Below are 24,963 nucleotides of genomic sequence, written 5' to 3' on the forward strand. Positions count from 1 at the left end.
ATCTCGCGAGAGCGGCCGGCTGGTGGCTGAGGGGGTTGCGGCGGCGGCGGCGGCGGCGGCGCAGGGAGGCGGCAGCGAGCGGACGGGCGGCCGGCGGGCGGGCGGCATCATGGCGGACAGAGACAGTGGCAGCGAGCAGGGCGGCGGCGGCGGGGGCGCGGCGGGCGCCGGGGGGCCGGGCTCCGGGGGGCCGGGGGGCGGCCTGCAGCACGAGACGCAGGAGCTGGCCTCCAAGCGGGTGGACATCCAGAACAAGCGCTTCTACCTGGACGTCAAGCAGAACGCCAAGGGCCGCTTCCTCAAGATCGCCGAGGTGGGCGCGGGCGGCAACAAGAGCCGCCTCACGCTCTCCATGTCGGTGGCCGTGGAGTTCCGCGACTACCTGGGCGACTTCATCGAGCACTACGCGCAGCTGGGCCCCAGCCAGCCGCCCGAGCTGGCGCAGGCCGCCGACGAGCCGCGCCGGGCGCTGAAGAGCGAGTTCCTGGTGCGCGAGAACCGCAAGTACTACATGGATCTGAAGGAGAACCAGCGCGGCCGCTTCCTGCGCGTCCGCCAGACCGTCAACCGCGGGCCCGGCCTGGGCTCCACGCAGGGCCAGACCATCGCGCTGCCGGCCCAGGGGCTCATCGAGTTCCGCGACGCGCTGGCCAAGCTCATCGACGACTACGGCGTGGAGGAGGAGCCGGCCGAGCTGCCCGAGGGCACCTCCTTGACTGTGGACAACAAGCGCTTCTTCTTCGACGTGGGCTCCAACAAGTACGGCGTGTTCATGCGGGTGAGCGAGGTGAAGCCCACCTACCGCAACTCCATCACCGTCCCCTACAAGGTGTGGGCCAAGTTCGGCCACACCTTCTGCAAGTACTCGGACGAGATGAAGAAGATCCAGGAGAAGCAGCGGGACAAGCGGGCCGCCGCCGCCGCCTCCTCCGGGCCCGAGCCGCAGGCGGAGACGGAGAGCAGCGCCGCCGCCGCCGGGCCCCCCGGAGCCCTGCTGCAGGCCGACGAGCCGGAGGAGGATTGATCCCGACTTGGCTCCTGGGCTGCCTCCCTGCCTGCTGCACAGAGACACACACACACACACACACAGACTTATACTGTAATAAAGAGAACCCCAGACACAGAACCAGAGAGAGAGAGAGAGAGAGAGAGAAATACAAAAAAAAAAAGTAAAACCAACGAAAAAACAACAAAAAAAATTGTACCTGTTAATAACTCCAAGGGAGCACCACCCACTCAACCAACCTCCACAAACTGACAGCTCAGCAACTTCTCCGACTGGCCACCCATCGCTGGATGTTCCTCCACTTTATCCACCATATAAAACAGTAAGCAGCTGCTAAAAACAAAACAAAAAAAAAAAAAACAAAAAAAGTAATAACATTATATATGAACTGTGTTTCCTACTTGATTAAAAAAAAATATAAAGAACTGAGTGTTTATTTCCCTAATTAACCAAGAACTTTTGTACACGTTTAAGCTATTATTATTAAAAGTGTTTGCAAAAATGGTCAAGATTATAATATTGCTGAATTATATAAAAAAGTCCTTTTCATGTTGAGCTAACATTTGACTTTAGCACAAAAAAAAGAGATATTTTAGAACACGTAAAATAATATTTTTAGTTTTTTCTTCTCATTTTGTTACCAAATTTCAAACCTTACATGGAGGTTATTATAGTATATTTGACACCCTATATACCTGTGATTAGAGATGTGTATATATATGAGGGCTAGGCATGCTGTGTGTCTGAGCTTTGTCTAAATGTTATGCAGAAGTTCGTAGAGTTAAAAGGTACGTAGGTTTAATTCATGCAAGGTAAACAATAAGTGCTCTCTTTTATACAATATGCATTGCATCTGGACCTTAAACATATAAAAATGGTCAGTGAAACTTCTGTGAACATGAAGAAAAATTATTAAAAAAGGCATTTAAATGAAATTTGCTAACTTGTGATTTTTACGTTTGAACCAAAGTTATTCAAATAGTAAAAACAAAACAAAAAGTAAAGAATCTCCTCCCATAATATTTTTCTGCACCTGTTTGGTTTACAACTAAGTAGGCGTATTGTCATTATTGTGTATATGAGATGTACTTGTATTGTTCATAATATATTTTTTTTATTATGTGTACTTAAAGTACTTACCTGACGTGCAGCAATTTCCAGTAAACCTGTTTTTGGACAACAGGTAGTGAGTCTTTTGTGTGGTCACTGGCACTAGCACTAGCTCCTAAACTTGTAAAAGGTCGGAACCTATACTTTGATTTGTGCCAGTGCCATTAACTTATGTAGGCCTGTTTATAGAAATCAGTGCAACACAATTATAGAGTAATCCTACTGAGCCATGAATTATGAGTTTCATTTAAAAGTGAAAGCCAAGATGGTGTATGTAAAGGATTTCCATGTAGCTGTGGTGCTAGTTATACTGGCTACATACATTATAAATATAGTTGTGACCCCCAAGTTGTACAAGCCTTCTATCAAAAATATGTACTTGTGAGATAGTAAAAAGCGTAGGGTATGAAAATGCAGAACCTAGCAGAACACTAATTTGTCAAATTGTGTTCTCCAAATTGAAATATTTGTAGTAATAGACTTTTTACAGGTTTTTCTTTTAAAAATGTTTGTGTGCTTTTAATTGACTAACTTCTTGCTGCTGTATAGTAAAATATTAATATATTTTTATCATTAAACTGCTGCATGACTATCATCATGAGTGAAGAGAAAATGTTATAAAAGATGCCTTAAACAGTAAATTTTCTGGTTGCAATTCTGTAGAAAACATTTAGGGAAAAACAAGAGTCTTGTTCAACTCAAAAGTTACTGGGATGCAATCATTTTTCTTAACATCTTGACAGATTTAACCATGTAGACCTAACTGCTGTATGTAGAAGACACCATCTATAGGAACAGGAAGTAAAGGATCGGGCCTAGAAGAGGAGAAAAAAGTTTGTTTAAAAGATTTTTATTTTCTGCTGCTTTTTTTTCTTTTTCATTAAAAATATAGTTCTCTGGTTTTGGAGACGTACTGCGAGTGTCAAAAGCTATTTCCATTGCACGCATTTCCCTTTAGAAGAGTTTGCTAGTAGTATTCATAGAAAGTTAAATACAGGATGACAGTACAAAAGTTGAGGATTTGTTTCTGTAACAATCACTGGAAATTTATTAAATTGCTTCATTAAGATGCACTTTTCCTGTTTCCGGATAGTAAAAATAAGCTTTCATAGTGCATAATGTGACATTTGAAATGGTTCTCAATTGCACGTAAATGTCTAATAACCTGCCTTTTTTAATTGGAGGGTTTGATGAGCAGTTTCATTTATTGTACTTTAACTGTGAGGTGGAAAGGACTGCATTCTCCATGCTGCTAGATGTAGTGAGGAAAGTTAATTGCTTTGGTATTGCTACTGGACTATGTCTTGGTTCTACAGTTTACTACAGTTTTCAAAGCTATACTGCAGATTGACACACATTGCTCATAGTTACAAGTGTTCTACGTTATCAGCAATAAGTAGTGTGAGTCAGTGAAAATACTGCAAAGTGTCCTTCCTTAGTTTTGAGTTAATGTAAGCTTTGTTAAATATATAGGCTTTTTCCCCAGGGTCAGCATTGACTAAAGGGAAATCTTTACCTGTAAAATTCAGATTCTGCATGGGATCTGATTGGGTGAAGAAGTGCATGGGTTGTGCAGTTCCATTCATACCATTACAGCTTAACACAGTTTTAGCAAAGTGTTGTAACAGTGTCTGAGAACTTGTGGTCAGTGTTTTGTTTTTTGTTTTAAATTAAATCCACATCCAGATATTCTAGGAATTCATAAATGATATGGATGAACGACTAAATGACTGTAAAGGATTTTTCTTTATTTTATTTAGCATCTCTTTTTTTTTTTTTCCCTGAGGTGCTCGGTACTTTACCAAGGTTCTTTATCTCAGTATTTAAAACAAAATACAGTTGGAAAACCCTGTTTAATGTTAGACAAATAAAGGTAATGGTATATTTGACCATATGTGTTGTTCTAAAAAGACAGTATGCTCAAATGTGCCAAGAAATTTAATTCCTGAAAAGTATGCCTTATATTTTCCTTGATGATATGCTTTTAAATGTCTTGTAGAAAAGGTCCAAGAGGATGATAAAACTACTTTATATGACTAAATGCAAGAAAACTTGAAATTCATTGCAATACTGACATTCGTTTATTTTTAAGTTAAAGGGACACTGTCAAGTAATTTATAATTAAAACATGACCTCTCTTTAAAGCGCTTATAATCTAATGGAGAATGTCCTCCAGATTCTAAGTTCTTTTTTTTTTTTTTGTTTTAAAAAAAAATTAATGCTCTGTCTCTGAGAAATTAAATAAAAAAATTAGCCACTGTTGATTCATGCCTTTTATTTATTGTTCTGCTTCTGCTGCAAAAGGCAGCCATCCAGCCACAAGGGGAGCAAAAGCTGACTAACAAACCAGAACTGTGCCGAAATCATTGAAGAGGCCTGTGACAACATAGAAGCTTACAAATAAAGCCAAGTTGGCTTTTGCGCCCTATGAAATGGAGTGGGGGGAGGGGAGGAGAGATTCAGCTGTTGCCAAATAGAAAAATGTGGTATAGGGGTAAGGAGTGGGCGTTTTATTTTCAAACTTCTCAGAAGGCGTCCTGTCCTACACAATGGAGAATTTTCAAAATGTAAACCTTTTATTTTAAAAAAATACTTGACAGTGTCACTTTTTGGAGTATCCCTTGCAGGGGTTGAAATTTGCTCAGCGTAGCACTCTTTGGGAAGTAGCGCAAAATTAGCAGTTTACGAAGAACTTCTCAGACATCTAAAGAGTAGAAAGATTGTCCACTTTGACTAGTGAGATATAACGATCATATCAGGCAAAGCAGAAAGCTGCTGGTAATTTTAACCCCTGTCTAGAGCAGGCCTATAACTTTATTTGGGAGCAATTACTTTGTTGCCTTTAAAACAGCTCTGTAACCACTCTTTTTATGATTAGCTATAGTATGACCTTTATCCCTTTCAAACTATGCAAACTATTCAATGTAAATTAGGATTCAATTAAAGATAGTTGATTATATTACAATCAGATGGCATTGATGCACTAACTGGAGTATATACAAATAAAGCTATTAGTATGACTTTTGTATGCTAACAGCAAAATATACCTACCTATTCTAAAAATGATGAACATTAATATTGTATAACAGGACTGCAGGGGTGGGGAGGGAATATATCCTCTTACCTTAAGAGGATTTAATATTTTTATAACTGTTTTCCATAAAACTTTATTTTTGTCAAATTTTTAGGTATTTAATTTGTAAAATAGATTTTGCTTTGTACTAGCATACAGAAAATAGGGTATTGATTTAAACTTTTTGAAGCCACATGATCAAGTAAATTTGTAATAAAAAGTCAATGGATCTCTATTGGTTGTACTCACTGTTTTCATTTCTTGTACGTTCTAATGCAGTGGTGCTATACGTCTCCCAAGAAAAAAGTAAACTGAATTTGGGGAGCAGTCCTGTGGCACCTTAAAGTAGGTTTTACCCACAAAAGCTCATGACCTAATACATGTTCGTCTGTAAGATGCCATAGGACTGCTCATTGTTTTTACAGTTACAGAGTAACATAGCTACTCCTCTGTGAATTTGGGGAGGAATGGAGTGGGATGAGGGAGAAAAAGGATAAATATTGACATAAATTGAAATGATTTTTCATATCCAAGTTACTTTTACTGTTAGTCAGTGACGATTTGGTAGATATGCATTTTTAACTAATGCTAACACATACAACTTTTAATAATTCAAATCTGAAGTTCTTGATTGTGCTTCTTGACATTATGCATCCATCTTTATGTAATCCGGTACCTGTAAACTCTTAAACTGACCCTTGGATTTTTTTTCCTGGCCTTTAAGAAGAAAAAATGCTTAGTCTCCTCAAAGCCTTACAAGGTTACCATGTTATATTTTTGCACCTTTACATGTTTCTTCTCCTTCAAAAGTCTCCCCTGTTTCAAATTCTTAAAGATAAACATTTAAAGCTTTTTAAGCAAAAAATACGCTAACCATTTTGGATTGGGGACTTCAGTGGATTCAGCAACTTTCACAAGTATTATTTTTTTTAAGTCCAGACTTTCCATTTCAAGGCATATACCAAATCTGATTGACTTGTTCCTGTTATTTGTAAAGTTGTCGGGGATGGAGGTGAATATCCTGACATTGATGTACAAGAATTTTAAAACAGGTTTATACTGCTTGGGAACTTGTGCAAAACATGAAAACTCGGTATAACTTAGTGCTGAATTTTCTGTCTTTTGTCAGCTCAGTTTGTAGAAAATGAGCATTGGTATATGATCAGCTAGTTAGAAATTAGATTACTCATTCAGAAACCTACTACTAGTTCATGGTAGTTTTCAGAAAGGTCAGGGATTTGCTGACATTCATTCCGGAGAGTTTTAATGAATACTGTCAAGATTTTTTTAAAATTAAAAATCATTATTTAAAATCAGTTATGCTAATACATTAACTTTTTAAAATTTCCTGGTTTACTCCACCTTCACTTTTCCTCTCCCATGTTAGCTGTCTACTTTTTTGCAGTTAACTCAGTTTGGGTAGTTAAAAAGTCACGGTCAATTTTGACGTCTAAATTTTGACAGCTCAAGTGGTTGAAGGTTCTATCTCTGCTTCTGAGTTTCCTGCCAGTTCATGTGCTTAACAACCATCTTTTATTATTATTTAAAATATTCTCTCTGTACTTAATAAAACTTTTTACTCTTTAACCTGCCCCACAAAAACGGAGGAAACGGAGGATAGCTTTGGTAGTGTGACAGTGAAGCTGCACACACAGTGCTGTCAAAATGATCATTTGTCCTTTTTGTCAAAACAGTCAGTCTTTTTCTCTAATCGTTCAGCTGTGGGAACCTTGCATGTTGCTTGTAAAATGAAAGGTAACTTAAACGAGATTAATGGTGTCCCTTTACACTGGCTAGGTTCACTTCGCTTTCAGTCAGTTTAACACTCTCTGGTTCTCTGCCATTATACAAAAAGCTTTGTGTGGGTTGCAAACATGGCACCGAGGTGTCATCTTTTTTTTAACTGCTCATGTATTTTTAATATAATGAACTTCTCTAAACCTGATATTTAGACATTTTATTAGCCAGAATCTAAACTTTGGACTTCGTGTTTGGCATTGTTCATTTAAAACTAATCTCTTGTGTGTTTGGAATTACTGAGAGCAATGGTCTGAATGCAAATGAAAAATGCTGCTTTAAATTTTGGCAGCAAGGAATTTTTGTGTGAGAGTAGAGAAGCCAGGAATAGGTCAGACAGGTCTTCTCAAATGAGTGTGACTCATCTCCTCACTCTCATGTTCATGCTAGATAGTTGTCTTTGGCTTGCTTTGTGTTGGGTTTTTTAAATCTCCCTCTGCTTTTGTTTTATGAAGTACATTAGTTACTGTGAAAATAGTCATTTGTATGACCAGGGCATTAGAGGCGTACATGAAGGCCATATGAAGTCATCTTATATAGCAGTTTGAAATGTATTCCATGATTAGTGAAATACAAAGCATGGGAAGATTACGAGGGTCAGGTGTTGAGTTTATCTATGTAATGACTCGTAATAGCCCTACATGGCATATGGGAACTGAATACCAAACTCTCTGCTGGCTAATCGGGTAGTTGTAGCAAGTCCCAAACGCTTAAAATTGTGGTGAGAGAAGTATAGGGGGAATTGAGGGTAGAGGATGGATTTGTTTTCTAGGGTTGCTTTTCACACATCTAGTGCATTGTGTGAAACTAAAAGAAACCGAAACAGGATCGTTTGCAATCTGGGTGCAAAGCAAGTCATTTGAACTGGAAGAGGTTATAAAAAAGGAGAGCGGGGTATACTAAAGCGAATAGAAAGACTTTGCATTGAAATGTTGCTTTGAAGATAGCCACAAGAGAATTCTGGACTCCTTCATGGGAGAGCCTATCATTGTGGTCCTTGGAAGGATCTGGCCCAATTTAGATGGTACCCGGATTAGGAAGTAGAGCTAGATGGCCCAGCAGACCTAGATGGCTTTGAAGAAGGTGTATGGTCTAAAACTGCAAGAAGATTGTTCAAGCACCTTCGGCCTAGATTAAAGAGTAGATTTATCATCAGCTCTCAAACTTAATGTCTTACCACTATCCAGCATAGCTCCTGGGGAGATGCATGTTACCAGTCCTCTTACCGAACAGACGGTTGCATTCTGCCACAGTCCTTGGCAATATTTTCCAGAAGTGTTACCTTGGCAAGGCGCAGAGGAAGTTCTCAGGGTGAAGGGAGGAGGAGGAATACTTGTTGTGGAACAGTGCCTAAAGTCCCTTTCCCAGACAGCGAGTCCCTAGTCGGTATTTGTTCATCAATCTAAGATGAATTCTGTGCGTTCCAATGCATATGACCTCCACTTCAGACGTGCTGTGAGATTGGCATGTCGGCATCCCTCCCCCCAAGTTGCATGGTAGCGTAAAACCTGCCCAACAAACTGGTAGGTAAGCAGGAGTGACACGGTAGGTCCCAGATGGTGAGAGGGGGAAATAGTCCCATTTACGGAAGTCCGGTGCTGTACAGTTCATTGGGAACAAGGTATACGCGACTCTGCCACCTGCAATTCTAGTAAAACCCAACAGCACAGTGGAGTGTTGAGAGATGGGAGCATATCAGGTCTATATCTTCAAAAATCAGGTAGCAATTGATGTGCAGTAACTCCGTGAGGTGTAGGAGCACAGAAGGGAGATGGCTGGATTCTCTTCTGTGAAGCAATTCTGTATCTCTGATGCCACTATGGCTGTACCAGTGTAACAGAAGAAAATGTGGTTCTAAAAGTCGTATGTAGAGGGCAGTTTGCACAGGACTGGAGTTCTACCTGTGTTGGGGCGATTTCTTTGTGTGTGCAAATTATCTCTCTTCTCAGCTGCCTTGCCATTTCCTGATGACCATCCGGGGCTGTCGTAAGTTATTTGTCTCCATGTCAATTCCTGGCCTCCTTTTTCCATTTTGTTTTTGAGCTCGGATTAGGGGAGTTCAGGCATGGATGTCATACGCTGGCCTCCTCACCCACCACGCTTGTTAGCCTGTCAGATTGGGCCCTTCGGTCTGATGGAGCCTGTTCGGAGGTAATAGTACTCAGCTGACTCTTTAGCTGGTTGTCCCGCTCATGACCAGTAGGTTCAGCATCACTTCTGTTATTGGCTATGAGAAATGGAGGCCCCTACATGGCCTTCTCTTTGGCGTTTTGCTCCTGAGACACAGTAATGAGGGGAATTAGAGCTGAGCACGGAAGACGTGGACTAAGCCCACCATGTCATGGTGGAGTCTTCTGAGGAAAGAGGCTAATTTGCCTCGACTGTTGACCACAGGGATGCTGAGGAAGCTTTGGGCAAGAACTTGTAGCTTCGATCGAATTTGGAACCCTCTTGGCTAGTGAGAGCCAATAGGACAATGTGAAGGCTGTTCTAAGAGCTGATTGGCAGGGTCCGCTAAGTGATACTTCTGTTGAAGTGCCCACTTCTCTTACCAAAATGATTAGGCCCTGGCTCAAAACAAAAATCTTGATGCTGACAAACTTTTCCTTTTATCATCCAGTTTGAATTGTCTGTGGAGAAGGCTGTAGAAAAACCGTCCCAACGGCACCTGGATTCCTCGGGTCATCTTGATCCATGCCAATCTGGGGTAATCCTGACAGAGACTGAGACTATGCCTGGGGGTAGGATGTTGCTGGCTGCCTGGTGGCAGATGTCTTAACCCAGGGGCCCCCAGCCTGTGGCTCCAGAGCCGCATGCAGGTCTTCAGAAGTTAACACGTGGCTCCTTGCATAGGTGCTGACAGCAGGGGGCGGGAGTTACAGGCACTAACTTTCAAGTGTGCCGGGGGGTGCCCACATTTGCACCAAACCCTGCCCCCACTCCACCCCTTCTACCAAGGCCCCCGCCACTTCCCCGAACCTTCTGTGCTCTCGCTCCTACTCAGAGCCTCCTGCCAGCCGCAAAACAGCTGATTGGGGGAAGGGGTGGAAGTGCTGACAACATTGCTGTGTCTCTTTGGCAATGGACATTGGTAAATTTTGGCTTTCTCTCAGGCTCTGGTTGGCCGCCCCTGTCTTAGCTGATTAATAGAGATCTGTTAGTTCACTTGGCCAGGAAGAGGTGTTGACTCTCTGCATGAGCATATGAAATCTGTCCTGAGTGGCTCAGTTCCCTTTTTTCTGAGAGATCCCATGGCCTCGGTACTTGGTCATGTGTGCTAAGTGGTCCACTGAGTCATGCTCGGCCCTCTTGTTCCGTGTACGGAGGAGTTGTAGGTCTGGTCGGTGAGGAAATGCAGCCGATGATGTCATTGGTGTGAGGCATGTGTGAAACCTATGTCTGTGTTGGTCCCATGTAATCTGGCACAATATCATGCAGCCAGTGCCTAGCTGAGCCTGGGACTTGAATAAAGACAAAGCGGCAGAGGGTCAGCTCATACAAAACTCAGATCATTCTTGTTGGCTGGAGTAAATGGTTTGAAGACTAGGCAGGGGGCTCTTTTAGTTTCCCTTATTTGTAAGGGTTCTCTGGTTTTTGTGACCCCGGTTCACTGCCTTCGGGATTATTAAGTTCTCAACTGCTTCTGGATGATTAGGCACCAGCAATGGCCAAGAACGCTGACTTTCTGTAACTCCCTGTTGCAGGTCTTTGAGATGTGTTGGCCATGTGAACCTCACTGGGTATTCAGAAGGCCTATCAATGCTGGGGACCCATTCTGTCAATGTCTGCCTTTTTCCTTCTATGATCCCACGTGACTGGAGATCAGCGGAGGGGCTCAAATCCAGAAGCCCCTGCTACAGTCCTGAGGATTGGATGTTGGGCAGCCTGTCTTCAGAGAGCAGCTCATGTCTGTGGAATCTGCTTTCTGCATCAGTCCAGCACAGCTAGTGGTTCCATTTCTGGGCAAGCTGTCAAGATTTTGGGGACTGGATTGTTTTAAGAAGGGTGCATGAAGATGGTTGTACTGTACTATGCAGAATAAGCTGGTGGTCCTTACTGGCCTTACACTCTATGGCTTTTGGGGGGTGGTATTATAACTTCCAATAAGATGAGTAGAAGAGTCCATAACTTGCCATCAGTTTATCAGAATGTTGAATTTTTAATGGAGCAATGCTAGTCTATATGAACGCTGTGTGGTGGGGGAGCGGGGGGAGGGGAATAGCACCTGAGGAGGATTAGATGGTGTTTTCTTTCAGGTTTTCGTAAGAGGGATTTTTTTTAATGACTTGTCTATAGACTAAGATGGTGGAGTTGTTACTCCTGGGGCATGCTTGTTAAAGGCAAGACCAGACAGAAAACAATGGATGTGGATTTTGTCTCAGCACTGCATGGCAGTGTTGCAGGGTGATGGATTACAACAGGGCTGGGCAAAAAATACAGCCCACGGGCCGCATCCGGCCCACAGGCCAGCGAGGAGCCTCAGGCAGGCCCTCAGCCTGCCTCAAAAGCTGCTCAGAAAAGCAGCTGCAGGGGCCCTGTTTGTCTTTGAACAGCTGCAAGCCCGGGGGAGAGGCTTAGCATGTTGCCCCCTAGCACAATCTCATTGGCCAGTTTCTAGTCAATGGGAACTGCCTGTTGGAAGAGCACACAACACATGAAGTATCCTTCCTTCCCCTCAGCCTCGCAATTATTCACAGCCACACACAGCCTGTGTGGGGGCAGGGCAGGCAGGGAACCTACCTGAGAAACCTGCTGAGCTGCTGCTTGGGAGTCACCTAGGTAAGTCTCCCGGCCAGAGCCCGCATCTGGCACCTTAGGCCCTTCCAAACCTCTCCCCTCCTCCTACATCCATAGCCAACATAACCCAAATCCATGCCCTCCCTTCCTACACCCATACCCCCTCCCAGACCCTGCACTCCAATCCCCTGCCCCAGGTCACAACCGCCTCTTTTACCCAAACTCCCTCGCAGATCCCACACCCTCTTCTGCACCACAGTCCCTTTCCCCAAGCTCCCTTATTCACCCAACCTCCATCCCAGACTCCATACCTCCCCCATTAATATCATGGAAAAGTACAGCCCTGGATCACTTTTCAGATTTTTGTAGAGTTCCCCCCCCCCCCCCTACCACCACCCTCCTTCAAAAATTATTGCCCCTCTCTGGCCTGCAAGCTATTTTCTGCAATTAATATTTGTGAATTAAATATTTAAAACTGATATGTAATGACTTTTGGCCAGTGTATGTAGTGGAGTTTGCAGATAGGCCTTTTGATCACACTGCATTAAGAGCTTGATTCAGCAAAAATATGTTGGACTTCCATGCTGCATTAGGCAACAAAAGTTCTGGGAAATTGGTTTCTGCAGGTGTTGCAGAGCTATACCGTAACTTGTGTGCTGAATCAAACCCTTTGGTTGGTGGCCCAAAATAAAGCCACTGGACCTGGGCATGGTTGTCACTGAAAGATAAATCTTAGTAACTAGGAACAGTCATAATCCTTAGTTTGATTATGGAGGTATAACAGATTAACTATGGAGATCACTGCACTGGGGACAGAATGGCTTGCTTGCCTTGTAGATAAATGACACATCTGTACAAGCAGTGCCAGGAACTGGGAGTCCTTGGAGCCTCAGTTCAGCATCTGGAAGCCAAAGACCCTGCAAGGCGGAGGAGAGAGATGGAATTACAGACAAAACCAGCATCTGTAGACGTTGTAAATCAGGTTCTATTATCTCCGCTTTGGCTTCATCAGTCCTCCACTTGAGGAAGCCTGGCTTATGGCTGGTGAGCGGCAAGGCAGAGTGGAGGGGCAAACCCTTGAGGCTCTACCTTTGATAGAGAAGAGACTGTTCTTCGCACACCAGAGTGGGCCCCTTCAGAAGATAGTTGTGAGCCGTAGAGGGACTATCTGGTGGCAGAGAAGCAGATCATTAGAACTATGGATAGCCAAATGCATGGCTACTGTGAGAGCCATCTGCTGACTTGCTTCTCAGCTGCACAGATAACAGACACCTAGGTAAACTTCTGACGAGTGCTGGGGAGAAGCTTGTGGTTGTGGTACTTACTAGAATCCATGATGTGGAGGTGTTTGGAAATCTACATGTAGATACCTAGGAAAGAGGCGTTTGGCCAGTTTATGTAGTTCAGTGTGCGGATAGGTCTTTTGATCACACTTCATTAAGATCTTGCTTCAGCAATATATATGCTTAGGATGTTGGGGGTACCTTTTTCTGAAATGCTGTCGTAGCAGGCTTTGCATGTTGCAAGGCATGGAGGCACTTTGGAGATGGGCGGCTGAGAAGAGATTGCAGAAAGTATGGAGGGTAAATAAATTAGGTGCTGAGGAGCTTTGGAGGGTAAAGCTGGCCTAGCTGATCGATTGGGTTCTGCTTTAATCCCAAGTGATACCAGACCAGTGACATAGGAAGCTGATGAGGTTTTGGGAAGATTAAACGAGGAGCTGAGGGAACGCTGACGGGCGCAGTGGAGCAGCGGGACCGGATTAGGGCATCTGCTTGGGTTGTCAGTGATAAAATGGAATCTCTGCATATAGGAGAGAATTTGCAGTGGAAAATATAGCAAAGGCAGGCTGAGACTGCAGCAGTACAGCCTAGAAAAGGACAGGGTGTCAGATGAAGGAGTTAAGTAAGCACTAGGCATACCGCCAGCAATAAAAATTAGAAGTGTTTTGTACCAGTGCGAGAGGCTTACATATAGATGAGCTAGAATGCCCAGCAATGGAAGAGGGCCTTGATGTGATAGGCATTATTGAAACATGGTGGAATCCTAAGGAGCAGAGATGCTGTGATACCTGGCTATACAAAAATAGAACAAGGAGAGACTAAGTAATAGAGACCATGGAGTAACTCTGTACCTAAAACATTTCCATCAAATCTGAGAGAACTGGAATCGAACAACATATATTAGAATCTGCATAGAGACAAGTCCCAAGTCATAAAGATACAAATGCACAAGTACGTTACTGTCTTCCTGGTCAGGAAGAGACTATTGACTATTCATTGTTGAAAGAGAGAAAGAGGCAGTTGATTCTTCATAAAACTGTAATAAGGGGTTATTTCAGCTACCCATGTATGAACTGGTCAGGTCTTACAATAGAGCACAATTTGGAGAAGTAATTTCTTGACACCTTAAATGATTGCTTCCTGTAGCAGTTTATTCCAAAGAGATTCTTGATTTTAGGATTAAATAATGCACAGGCATTGATTTAAGAAATATAGTTCAGCCATTAAGGAATACCTAAAACCAACCTAGTAATACTAAATTTAGGAAAAGAAAATTTCAGGAAAATGAGGATTCTAATAAAAAAGACTCTAACATCAAAAGGGAGGGAGGTAAAATCCTTAGACTCGGCAAAGATGACAGTTAAGTATCACAAAGCTCATAAAGATCCAAGAAGGTAGCCACGGATCTGAAGTTAAAAGAAAGCAGGGAGTCAGGCACAAATTAGTATGGTTAAATGGCAAGGTATAAGAGTTCCTGGAATCACACTAGTATCTTTCTGAAAATGGAAGCCCAACCCAGGTGAAGGGGCTAGAAACCTATGGCAGGTAACATGGAAAACGGTGATTAGGAGGGTTGAGGGTTTTTGAAGAGCTAGAGAAAATGCAACCTGAAGTGTCTTAGAGGCAGGAAGGCTATGATGAAATTTGAGCTCACTGAGGTATAAGGCTGTAAAAGGAGCAACGAAGGCCCATGAGGATTTTGCAGAGAAGCTGAGTGACTTGTGCAGTGAAACTGATGCAGAGAAGAGTTTTGAGATACCTGAACGTGATCGTCTCTTTAAGAGAACCTCATTTTCCTTGTTTGATTGGACGGAAGTGTCCAAAGAGGAGCTGCTGGAACAAGCTAATAAATTAAAGACCCGTGATGACCAAGACCAGAGTTCATCTAAGATTTCTGAAGGAACTTTGGAATGAAAAGGCTGAGTTGCTAATTAGGATACAGATCCTAATGAGGCATTTACTTTAGAGGGCTAAACAGTAGGCAATATTGTACCTCTTTTTAAGAAAGACATTACGGGTGAGCCTGGGAATTACAAACCAAAGACGTTTACTTCAGTACCAGGCAGACTAGTTGAAATAAAACATCTAGAGGAACACGATTGGGCCACACCGGCCTGCCTTCTGCGAAGGAAAACTGCACCTTTAATAATCTACAAGGATGTTTCGGATACATCGGCAAACCAGAGGGTAACGTAGGACTAGCTGACCTAATGTATTTGGATATCATAAAGCCTTCGTCAGTTCCTCCAAGAAGCTACTTAGGAAACTGAGTAGAGGGTGGGAGGAAAGTAGTGTCTGGAGGTGGGGGCAGATTATCTTGCTTGTTCTGGCCGTTGTGTACCACTCTGGCAGCACACAGTGATCAGGATCGTGGGCCAAAGTGGCCACCTGAGAATTCCCTCAGCCTGGGAGAGTTCTCAGTTCCCGCTGGCTGTGGGAGTGGAGTGTGCTTGTGTTTTCCCATTGCTCTACTGTATGTACAGGCCTCCGAGACAGCTCTCAGGGCTGCTGTGGCTGCTGACAGACCAGGAAAACCATCCTGAGCTCCCTGACTAGATTGTGGTTCAGGAGAAAACCTCAGTCTGGGAGGATGAGAAACTGGCTAAGGAACAGAAAACAATCGGATACTTTCGTCATAGGAACAAGGTTAACGTTGGGTGCCTGAAGGTTCAATATCAGAGCCCACGTTTAATGTGTTAACTGATGAGTTAGGAGGGGGAACAGGAGGGCTATGTAGGTTACCCAAGCCTTGAGAAGGCTGAGGAATATAAGCGGGGCCTGGCAAAGCAAGGAGACTAGGCAGATGGAACTGAATATTGAGTAATGCCCTCTCCTTCCCCCCCCCCCCCCCCCCAAAAAAAAGTTCAGTGGAAGAAATAACTTGCAATCCCTCGGCTATGTTTTTGGGTTTAAAAGCACGTAGGATGCATGAAGAATGGCATAGAAAATGGGGAACACTCTCTATGCAGACAGCGTATTGGATTAGGACGACTACTGATTTCCAGTTCACTTTATTACTCCAGTCTGTGATTGTTGGGCCACAAATAAACTCTGTTACCTGCTAAGGCACTTGGTGAGCATATAAAACGCTGACATTAGTTGTAATTTGGATCCTTCCCATGTTGTAGCCCATGAGGCTTTCTTAATTGCTTGGATTTTTATTCCAGATTGAGTGCCTGAGCAATGTTCTGAGGTCAGAGTGTATTAAACACTTAAAGCTTCATTGTTTTTAATACTGTAGTTTAATAGGTCTCCAGGACTTTCCTGTTTTTTCTCCTTGATGAGTTGGCAGTTACCCAGTGAAAGTTTTAGTTTTTGGAAAAAAGCAGATTTCCCCCCAAGCATTAATTTCAATATAATCCTCACAATTTGTAGCTTAAAGTATATCATCAGGTTTGCAAAGTTGCATAACATAGAACCCATTTTGCCTGCCTGACAGCAGTTGGCTATAGGAAGATCCTGTAATCTACCGTGCTTGCTGTTGAATGATTTGAGTTCTGATCCTTCGTATGTGCACTGAGCCGAGGGAGAGTCCCCTGACGATCAAAGGCTCTGCAGGCTCAAGCCTTTCACAGTTCAAGTTTTCATATTGGTTATGTTTTAATCTGGGATTAGCTAGAAAAATGTGTATAGACCAGTCAGAAAAGACCTTCTTGCATTGATGATTGTATTGCCTGGTCTAGTAATAGTGGTAATTCTTAATTTTCTAGATTGTATGTCAAGTTATACGACGACAAGCCTGTTTTTATTCTGAGGTATTTTTAGAGCAGGCATTTAATTTGTAATATTACTACTTTTTTTTCAAATGTATTAAGTCGATCTGCCTTCAAATATTGTAGTTCAAATACTTCACAGTTATTGTTGGGGCTCTATAAATGGGATTCTGTACTTGTCTACACGTTGGCTTGAGCTTAGTCTGAGTGCCAAAGGTTTGAAGAGGGGAAAATGCTGTGTATATATTATGTTTTTCACCACATAATATATACAGGGATGTCAAGTCTTTTTTCCCGCATTTTATCTGTTGTGGGTCTCTGTCGGAGGACCCACGGATGTGGGTTGGGAGCATTCTCAGCTCTTAAATGGGGGCTGGAATAGGGAGGGAAAAAAATCACTCTGTTTTTAAAAAACTTGGTAGGCACTCAAATAATATCATGATGGGGATGTTGTCTCGTCAGGGGTTTTTCAGCTGTTAGATGTCTGAGACAAGTAGGTGTTAGATTTAAAAATAAAAGTTTTAAGTAGTCTGAGTGGGGGAAAAAAATTCCTTAATTGATCAGATTTCATTTCCAAGATAGCTGATGCCATAAATCTACTCAGTCCCTAATCCTCTGCAGTCTTCCAGGAAACGCAAGGTAGACACGACCTGAATTGTTAATATAAAACAGGTAGGAATATAAACCTTCATTTGAAAACAAAACTCTTTTAGATCTTTTTCAGCGACCGTAAAGACAAGCAAAAGGGGGTACGTATTTCCTTTCCCCATCTGCTTTAAGGCCAAACTGCACTTTTCTGGCAAGAATGCCACAAAGTAGAGAATCTGTGCAGGAAGGAATGTGACTTATTGGGGCGGACACGTATCCAGTAGTGTCTGACCCTAATGCTGCAGCTAGGGAAAAAACTGGGCAAGATGGAGGCATGTTCAGTGGGTGCATATTCAAAGACCAAAATCAGCGTGGGAGGGGGGTCAGCAGGCTGCAAAGTGCTAATTTCATCCGAATCAAATAACATGGAGTTGACAGCATAGGCATCCAGGAGTGTATGTTTGGAAGCGGATTCCTTCCACTGCGCTTCAGCTCACGTCTCTCAGAGTAAAGCTTCATTTGCTTGGGCTTTCCTCTGTGTAATGGTCCTTAGTGGTCTGACTCCTGTAAGAATTACATGTATGAGGGTGACCTTGAAACTTGAAAAGGTCCAAGTTCTCTGCAGTTCTTGTCCCAGTGTATGTTCTCCCATGCATGTGTATGTAATGCCTAGTAAGATTAATACGTTTCACGAGTTAAATATATAAACAAAAAAATGGCCAGTTTGTAAACAGGCTCATTGGTGGAGTGTAATCCCTTCTGTAGTGCCACGGTATTTTGTATTTCAGCCACACGCATTCTTGTATCTTAAAAGGTACAATAAATAAAGAAATCTCTATTTGTAATGCCATTCACATACTTGGTGAGCTGGTTTACTGTAGCTGTTAAGTTTGTGTTTAGGAAGTTAAATGTAGTCAGTATTCAAGATGTCATAAACTTTAATCCTAAATTTTGACTACCAGAAAAATTAAATGAGGAATTTTTTTTTTGTCCAAACATTATGTAAAGTTTTGTTTTTCCTTTGTATTTAGGTTATTATAAAGCTGTTGTTTCTTTTTAGCCATGACACATTGTTCTGTTCCATTGAGGTTTCTAGTCATCTTAACCTTACATTTGTAAATACTATTGAGAATATAATGCTATGTAAAAATGTGTCAGTGGCTCATGTCATATGTTTCTGTGGTTTGACTCAACCACCGAATTCTGGAACTTCTTGTACTTTGTACTTTGTTTAGATGTTAAACTTTTAACTCTTCTTCTCATGTCCAGTGTGGACCAACTCTTTATTTTTGGAAATAAATAAGCATGTAAATAAAATGAAAGGGTTTATAACCACTTATAAGAAAATTCTTTATTTGAAGTCAGATAAATATTGTATATTTTATGATATCTCATGTGGTGGGATAACAGAATCCCAGAGTCTGAAATCCAAGCAGTTGTCAGGACAATGAGATGCCATACGATGTACAAGTGAATTTCTTTTAAGTCATTCTGAAAAGGGCATCAGTTTCCCAGGTCCCGTCAGTCAGTCATCTTCCAAGAGTGCTAACTACAGTGTTTTGGAAAGTGGGGGGTGGGAGGGTTCAGAAGGAGATATATAGTTTTATTTCAACATGAGGCTTCTGGTTTGGGGCACTTTGCCAAAATAAAAATCTGTTAGATAAGGGGCAGGCCCATGGGTGCTCAGCAGTTCAATTTGAAACTGTCCTATCCGCCCCTACTGTGAAATTCTTTAGAACTATAGAAGTTTAACGTATGGAAATCAGGAACACAATGACATTTTTTTTTCTCCATATAAACCAATATTTACCAGTAATCCTGTGTTTCTGTTTTTGTTTTTTGGCAGACTTTTACCAGTAAATATCGGTTTATTCCTGAAATCAGAAGCCCTAAACATACCTTTGTTTATAAGGTCAGTTGTCATTTCCTCTCTATCCTCCCCCATTTAATATAAATTATGTGATCTCTCAGGTAATTGAAAGGTACAAAATTTTCTTCCTAGTTTTTCTCCTCTGCACTACCGAAAAGGGAATTTACGGGACCTAGAGAACATCTGTCGGTAATGTAGATGTAATTTACAAATTACTGGTAGGTTTCCAAAAAAAATTTGAAATTTTATTTTTCAGACTATCGGAGCTTGTGTAAACTGGTGGTGGGTGCTCAGAGAAAACCCCTAAATGTTTATACTTAGGAGACTTGTACTTCACAATAGTGTGTGTAGTTCTGTTTAAATATATTTATTCATAGTACTTATCTGAAAGTATTCACTAGAAAAATCAAAATTCTCTCTTGCAAGAGGTAAAGGGAAAAACAATTTGAACATGATCTTTTTTTTAAACTTCATAAAAATATGCTTTGAAGTTGAGAGAATAATCAAATAGTGAAATGTTCAAAACTTAAAAGGACATTGTTGTTTAGACCCAAAGTTTAGATTTTCTGGTTATTAAAAAAAAAAAAACTGGGTAGAAATACATTTGACAAAATAAATTTTTATTCATAAAAACCAAAAAGAGGAGTTGGGAGTATTTAAACTCCTCTTTATAATGTTTGCAACCAAACACAACTGCATTGTGCTCATACTGAAGAGACAGAAGCTAGCAAAGGAATAGAAAATGAAGCTGACTCAACAGGCCAGCCAAATTTCACTCTCCAGAACATGTGAAATAAAAAAAGTTAAAAAAAAAATAATTTTAACTATCTACAGCATGCATAATGCAAGACTTATTTTCTATAGCAGTTCAGCTGAACAATGTCCCTTTAAGGAGATGCAGCACAATTTGTAAATTTCTTCCTGGATGTGTTTCATTATCTTGGTTGGTTTTGTGGTCTCGGAACAAATCAAAGCTTTTGCACCCTTAGTTGGAGTCAGTAATGGCCGGAGTCTTCCAGCAGTATGCTTTCTGAGCTGAAAACTACCTTTCCTCCCCTTTTGCAGCCTGTGTGGTTCTGACTGCTGGTAGTTCTGTAGTACAGCAGCTTTAATCTGAGCAATCGAGAATGGTCCTACATTATATACAGTTGGCTTCAGGAGGACTTGTGTTCCCAGTTTGGTACTCAAATGCTCCATCCCACCATGAGAAGTCACTTTAAAAGGCAGTGATAGATTATCCTCTTTAGCACTAATGGAAAATTACATTGCAAAGCAGCTTTATTATGAACCTTTCCTATATTTATAATTCCCTTGCCATCCCAACTTGGAGATAAAGGCCTGTTAAAGGTTATATATTACTCTGGATTTTTCTTACTGTAAATATTGTAATTTTACAATACTGTCAATATTTTATTAATTTACAAATATTTAACAAAGTTTAATCTGTGTGAGTTCAGATTTATTTAATAGTGTTCCACTTCCGTGGTTTCTGCTGCAGTCAGTATTGCATTATATTCTATGTAAGATTAACTTGCATTTAAAAAGAAAGTTAAGACTGATTTAAATCCATCTTTCTGGGAGAACAAAGTACAGAAGTGATTCTCTTCTTTGAAATGTAACACTTGCACTCTTCAGGCCCAGTGCTAAGATAATTTAATGAAATACTACCATTACAGATTTTCAAAGCTAATGCAGCTAAACAATGCACTTGGAACTTGTTACTTGAAAACTTGAGAATACTTTGAATGTTAAATGGCTTTTCTCAGCCAGTTTTCAGTGACCAAGAATCTCTGCATTATCTAATGTATCTAAAATCTTAACTTTTTTTATAATGAGTAAAGGGACGTTGTCTGATCAGTTTTAAGTTTTTGTAAAAGCAAGGATTTGGAAAGGTTGAGTTTGATAGAAGTGTTTTCATTATTTTCTTAAAAAATTCCAATGAAAACACATTTTGTATTAGTTTGACTGTATGCATTTGCCGTAGCAGTGTTTGCATCCCAAAGATTGCAGTGTGGTGGCTATGGGTGAGCCAAAAAGCAGCTGGAAACTGACTAGATGCAGAACCTGAAATCTTTCTCATTGTCCAAATTAAAGGCCCAAGCCTATGCCCTGGAAAGTCACTGGCGAAGCTTTTACAGAAACCAGGAACAGGCCTTGATTGAGCACTTTCTTCATCTCCCTCAGCACTGATGGTGAAAATAAATTAGATTGTCCACAATTCTTTATTTTACTAATTGAAGGTTCTCTAAAGACATTTTTTTTACAATTAATTTTTTTAACCCGATCGTGTCCCTTTAACAGTTCAGTTTTCAGATGTTCATGTTCTTTGCAGAATTATCAAAAGCCAGTATTTTTTTTCCCTATCAGAGGCCAGGGAAGGCTTGATCTTTCATGTATTTGCAACATGACTCTCCTTAAAGGATCCAAAATATCACAAAGGTGTTTGTGGGAGGTGGTACATTTGGGTTTACAAGTTAATCTTTATTAGAGATGTGCCAATATATGCTGCTTTATTGTAGTGTTGTTGTTTTATATTTAGGCATTTTAGCTAATTTACAAATATATACTGTAACAGTATACTTTGTACAGATTTATTTAAAATTTATTTGAAAATTGAAATAAAGTAGGCAAAAAATAAAGATGTTTATTTTTCATTTGACTATAAGCAGCTAACATTTTTTTGGTTTTAGTGTACTTGAGCACCAAACAATCTCAGAATGATCAAATATTTTAGTTGAAAGGCCACATTTCAGAAACTCTGTGGCTATGTGTATGTGTATCTGTATTGTATGTAGACAACTGTTAACTCTGGAAATGATGAAGTCATACTCGTGTTACCATTCAGAAGAAAGCTTTTCATAGTTTGACTCTATTTTCTCTGTTTTAAGACAAAAAGGAATTTATTTTTTGTAAGATGTTTATGAAAGGCCTGCCGTCTGGCTTCTCCAGTCAATGTTTAAAATTCCAGAGTGGGGGTGATTTCTTGTTTAGCCCTTGCTGATAGACCAAAGTCAGCTTTGACATCATATTGGGGTGCTGCTCAAATCTGTGTTTTATGTTGAAGTCAAAAAGCAAAGTAAGAAAAATCAAGATGTGAACTTCACTAGAAAACAAATTCTTCACTGTACAATAGAATGGATATCTCTAATCACTCTGTCGTTAATGATAGATTCTTATTTTTTGAATTATCTATTTAAAAACAGCAAGCATTGTATTTGCTAGTAAATATAAAGTGTTTACATGTAATTACTTAATAAATTATTTGATTTAAGATTGCTCTTACCGGTGCTGATTTTTAATGCAGAAACATAATTTTTGACTAATGTCTTTCAGCTCATGCTGTTCTTTAAACTCTCCTAGAGTGTCCCCCCCCCCCCCACCCCCCCCACCCCACCCCCAGGCATCAGTTTGTTTTAAATTAAATACTGAGGGAGACAGAAAACATATGTTTCTCCAAGATTTCTGACAGGATTACTATGTAACATTTTCCAACGTTATCTGCATCGTGGTATTTCTCTTTCCTCTCAAACAAATTATAATGCCGAAGTGGAGCAGTATGCTAATAGCTGAACTATTGCCAACTAATGGTATTACATAGCCACAGTTTTCACTTGGTGAATCTTTCAGCTGACAGTGGCTTGTTACAAGGAAACATCATGTTTCAAGGCGATGAATTCTAAAGCCTGACACTGAGTGAATTCAAACAGGACTGATGGAATGGTCCTTACATTCTTCCTCTGTGAAAACTTTGTGGGGGAAAGTCAGTTGCTGACTGGAGAGAGAGTTCAGTCAGTCACATCCTGAAGCAGCCCATAGCTGTTCTGTGGCCAGCTGTGGAAGAGCTGGAGAAACCCACAAGAGGTATCCCCAGATGGATCAAAGTCATGGGATCTCAGTCTGAGGGGTGCAAGGAAGTGCAGGGGCTCACAACCTCCCTCTCTATTTATGCCTTAGATAGGTCCCAAAACACTTCTGTCTTCTAATGGGGACTGAGAACCACTGTTGTTCTCTGATTATTGAAGCCATGGGTGGTAATGATGCATGACTTAGAATGCTAGGGTTAGGGACTGTGAAAGTGTTAAGACTTTATCAGTGTTGGAGAAAATCCAATGGGCAAGGTAATGAAAGGGGTTGCTGGAGTTTTGAGTTCAGATCAAACTCTAGCTTGGGTCTCATAGGGTTGGTCTCATCCTAGACCCTGATAGTGACATGATGGAATCAGGCCATAGTTCAAGGAGAGTGCTGGTCTCTGCCCAAGAGAAGCAGGGACTAGACAGGTAAGAGGTTGGATTGAGTGAATATGGAGGCACAATTAAAGGGACGGGCCTGAAATAACTGAGCTGTTGGGACTTACGACTGAGGTGTGTGCACGGAGTTTGTACAGAATCTGGCCACTCTGCCATGCTCAAGCTATTGCCATCCGTTCTTTATTAACCCTGCAAGCACTGAAAATACAAAGAATGCAGTCTGTTTCTCTACCTCGGCTCTGCAGACAGCTTTTGGTGCAGCATACTAGTTAAGCCACCGTGTTTTGGTTTAATGTGCTCAATATTAAACATTCTATTTGGAAAACTTGTCTTACGTTGACAACCTTAGGGGGTTGGAAATGGATTTTGTGTACACTTTATTGAAGAAAAGAATCGAGTTAGAGATGAGCAAAATCTGAGATTAACCCTTTACTACCTCATCGTTGTCGGAGCCTTGTTCTGATGCCCAGCGGAGGAGTGAGGCTAGGCAACATTGCATTCACCTGAAAAGCACCTTCACGCAAGTCTTCGCACACTCCCATGCGTGTGTGCAGACCCAGCTCTCATCCAGTAGTAGAGACTCGAGGTCATGCATGCCAGTAAACCCAAAGCGAAAGCCCTCTTTCTCCAGCTTAATCCTGCGTGTACACAGATGCTCCAACTCCAGATACTTAGACATCCTACTAATTCTCCTTGTATGCAGCATTTCCTCATAGGGATGTGGTGTGTGGGTGCGTTTAGTTTAATTCACAGGAACTTCCTTTCTCAACTGGAGAAGCTGAGGTTTCAGACAGTGCGGAAGTACATGACCCTACACAACACATAGATTGAATTCACTATCTGGGCTTGGGCCAACAATTCATTAATTTGATATCCAGCTTCAAGCCCTGGCCAATATGCAGCACTTCAGAAGAAGGTGAAAACTTTCACAAGGCACTTGGCTAAATTGTGTAGTAGTTTTACATGTCAAGAGAATGTTTCCTGACCTTCTGCTGCAAATGTCTGCCAGTGTGAATCCTATTTGAGAGCATCTTTCTTAGTATGCGTAATTACAGCTATTGGTCATAAAATTATCCATCCCTTTTGTAAAATGGGAATGTTGCTAAGAAAATTATCTTTAATCTCTGGCCACCATTAGTTGGCATGGATGGCCATTATAAAAGATAGTAAATTGGTCATATGGCAACAGGGCTCTGTTGACTCCTGCAGGTACTCTCATTTTGCTTGTTTGGAAAATCAAATGCAAATAAAGCATCTCACCAAAACCAACCACCATAAGCTTGTCTCCAGTTGTGTGTTAATTGTCTGTATCAATTTTTGGTGGTTGATGTGAATAGATACTGTCTGACAGTATGAACTCCGACAGGAGGAGTATTCTGCCTTTTATTGAGAGCGCCACTTGGGTTCAGAGATGGGGATTTCTGGATACAGAACCACTAGTCAAAACAATTGTCTACAGTGGCCTGTGCAACACGGTAATTTACCATTTACTCTGAAAATTGGTTTCTTCAGATTCTTAAAGATCAGATGTGCCATTGT

The 24,963-nt window shown here is 41.4% G+C and overlaps 1 protein-coding gene across 16 annotated transcripts in view; it reads left to right on the plus strand.

The window, feature by feature from the left end:
- PURA (purine rich element binding protein A) overlaps nucleotides 1-24,963 on the plus strand; it is a 45,633-nt gene that overhangs the window by 5,731 nt on the left and 14,939 nt on the right. For 3 of the 16 annotated variants that reach the window (XR_016346988.1, XR_016346989.1, XM_075900101.2), the window contains exon 2: nucleotides 1-24,963. This exon is cut by the window's right edge. Coding sequence is in view for 1 of the 16 variants with exons in the window: in XM_075900101.2 (XP_075756216.1) it covers nucleotides 110-1,024 (915 nt within the window). In the remaining 15 variants the exon portion in view is untranslated. The other 13 variants (XR_016346993.1, XR_016346994.1, XR_016346998.1 and 10 more) reach the window with 10 other exon arrangements.

The sequence above is a fragment of the Pelodiscus sinensis genome, chromosome 16, assembly GCF_052426305.1.
Source record: "Pelodiscus sinensis isolate ZL-2025 chromosome 16, ASM5242630v1, whole genome shotgun sequence".
Lineage (NCBI taxonomy): Eukaryota > Metazoa > Chordata > Testudines > Trionychidae > Pelodiscus > Pelodiscus sinensis.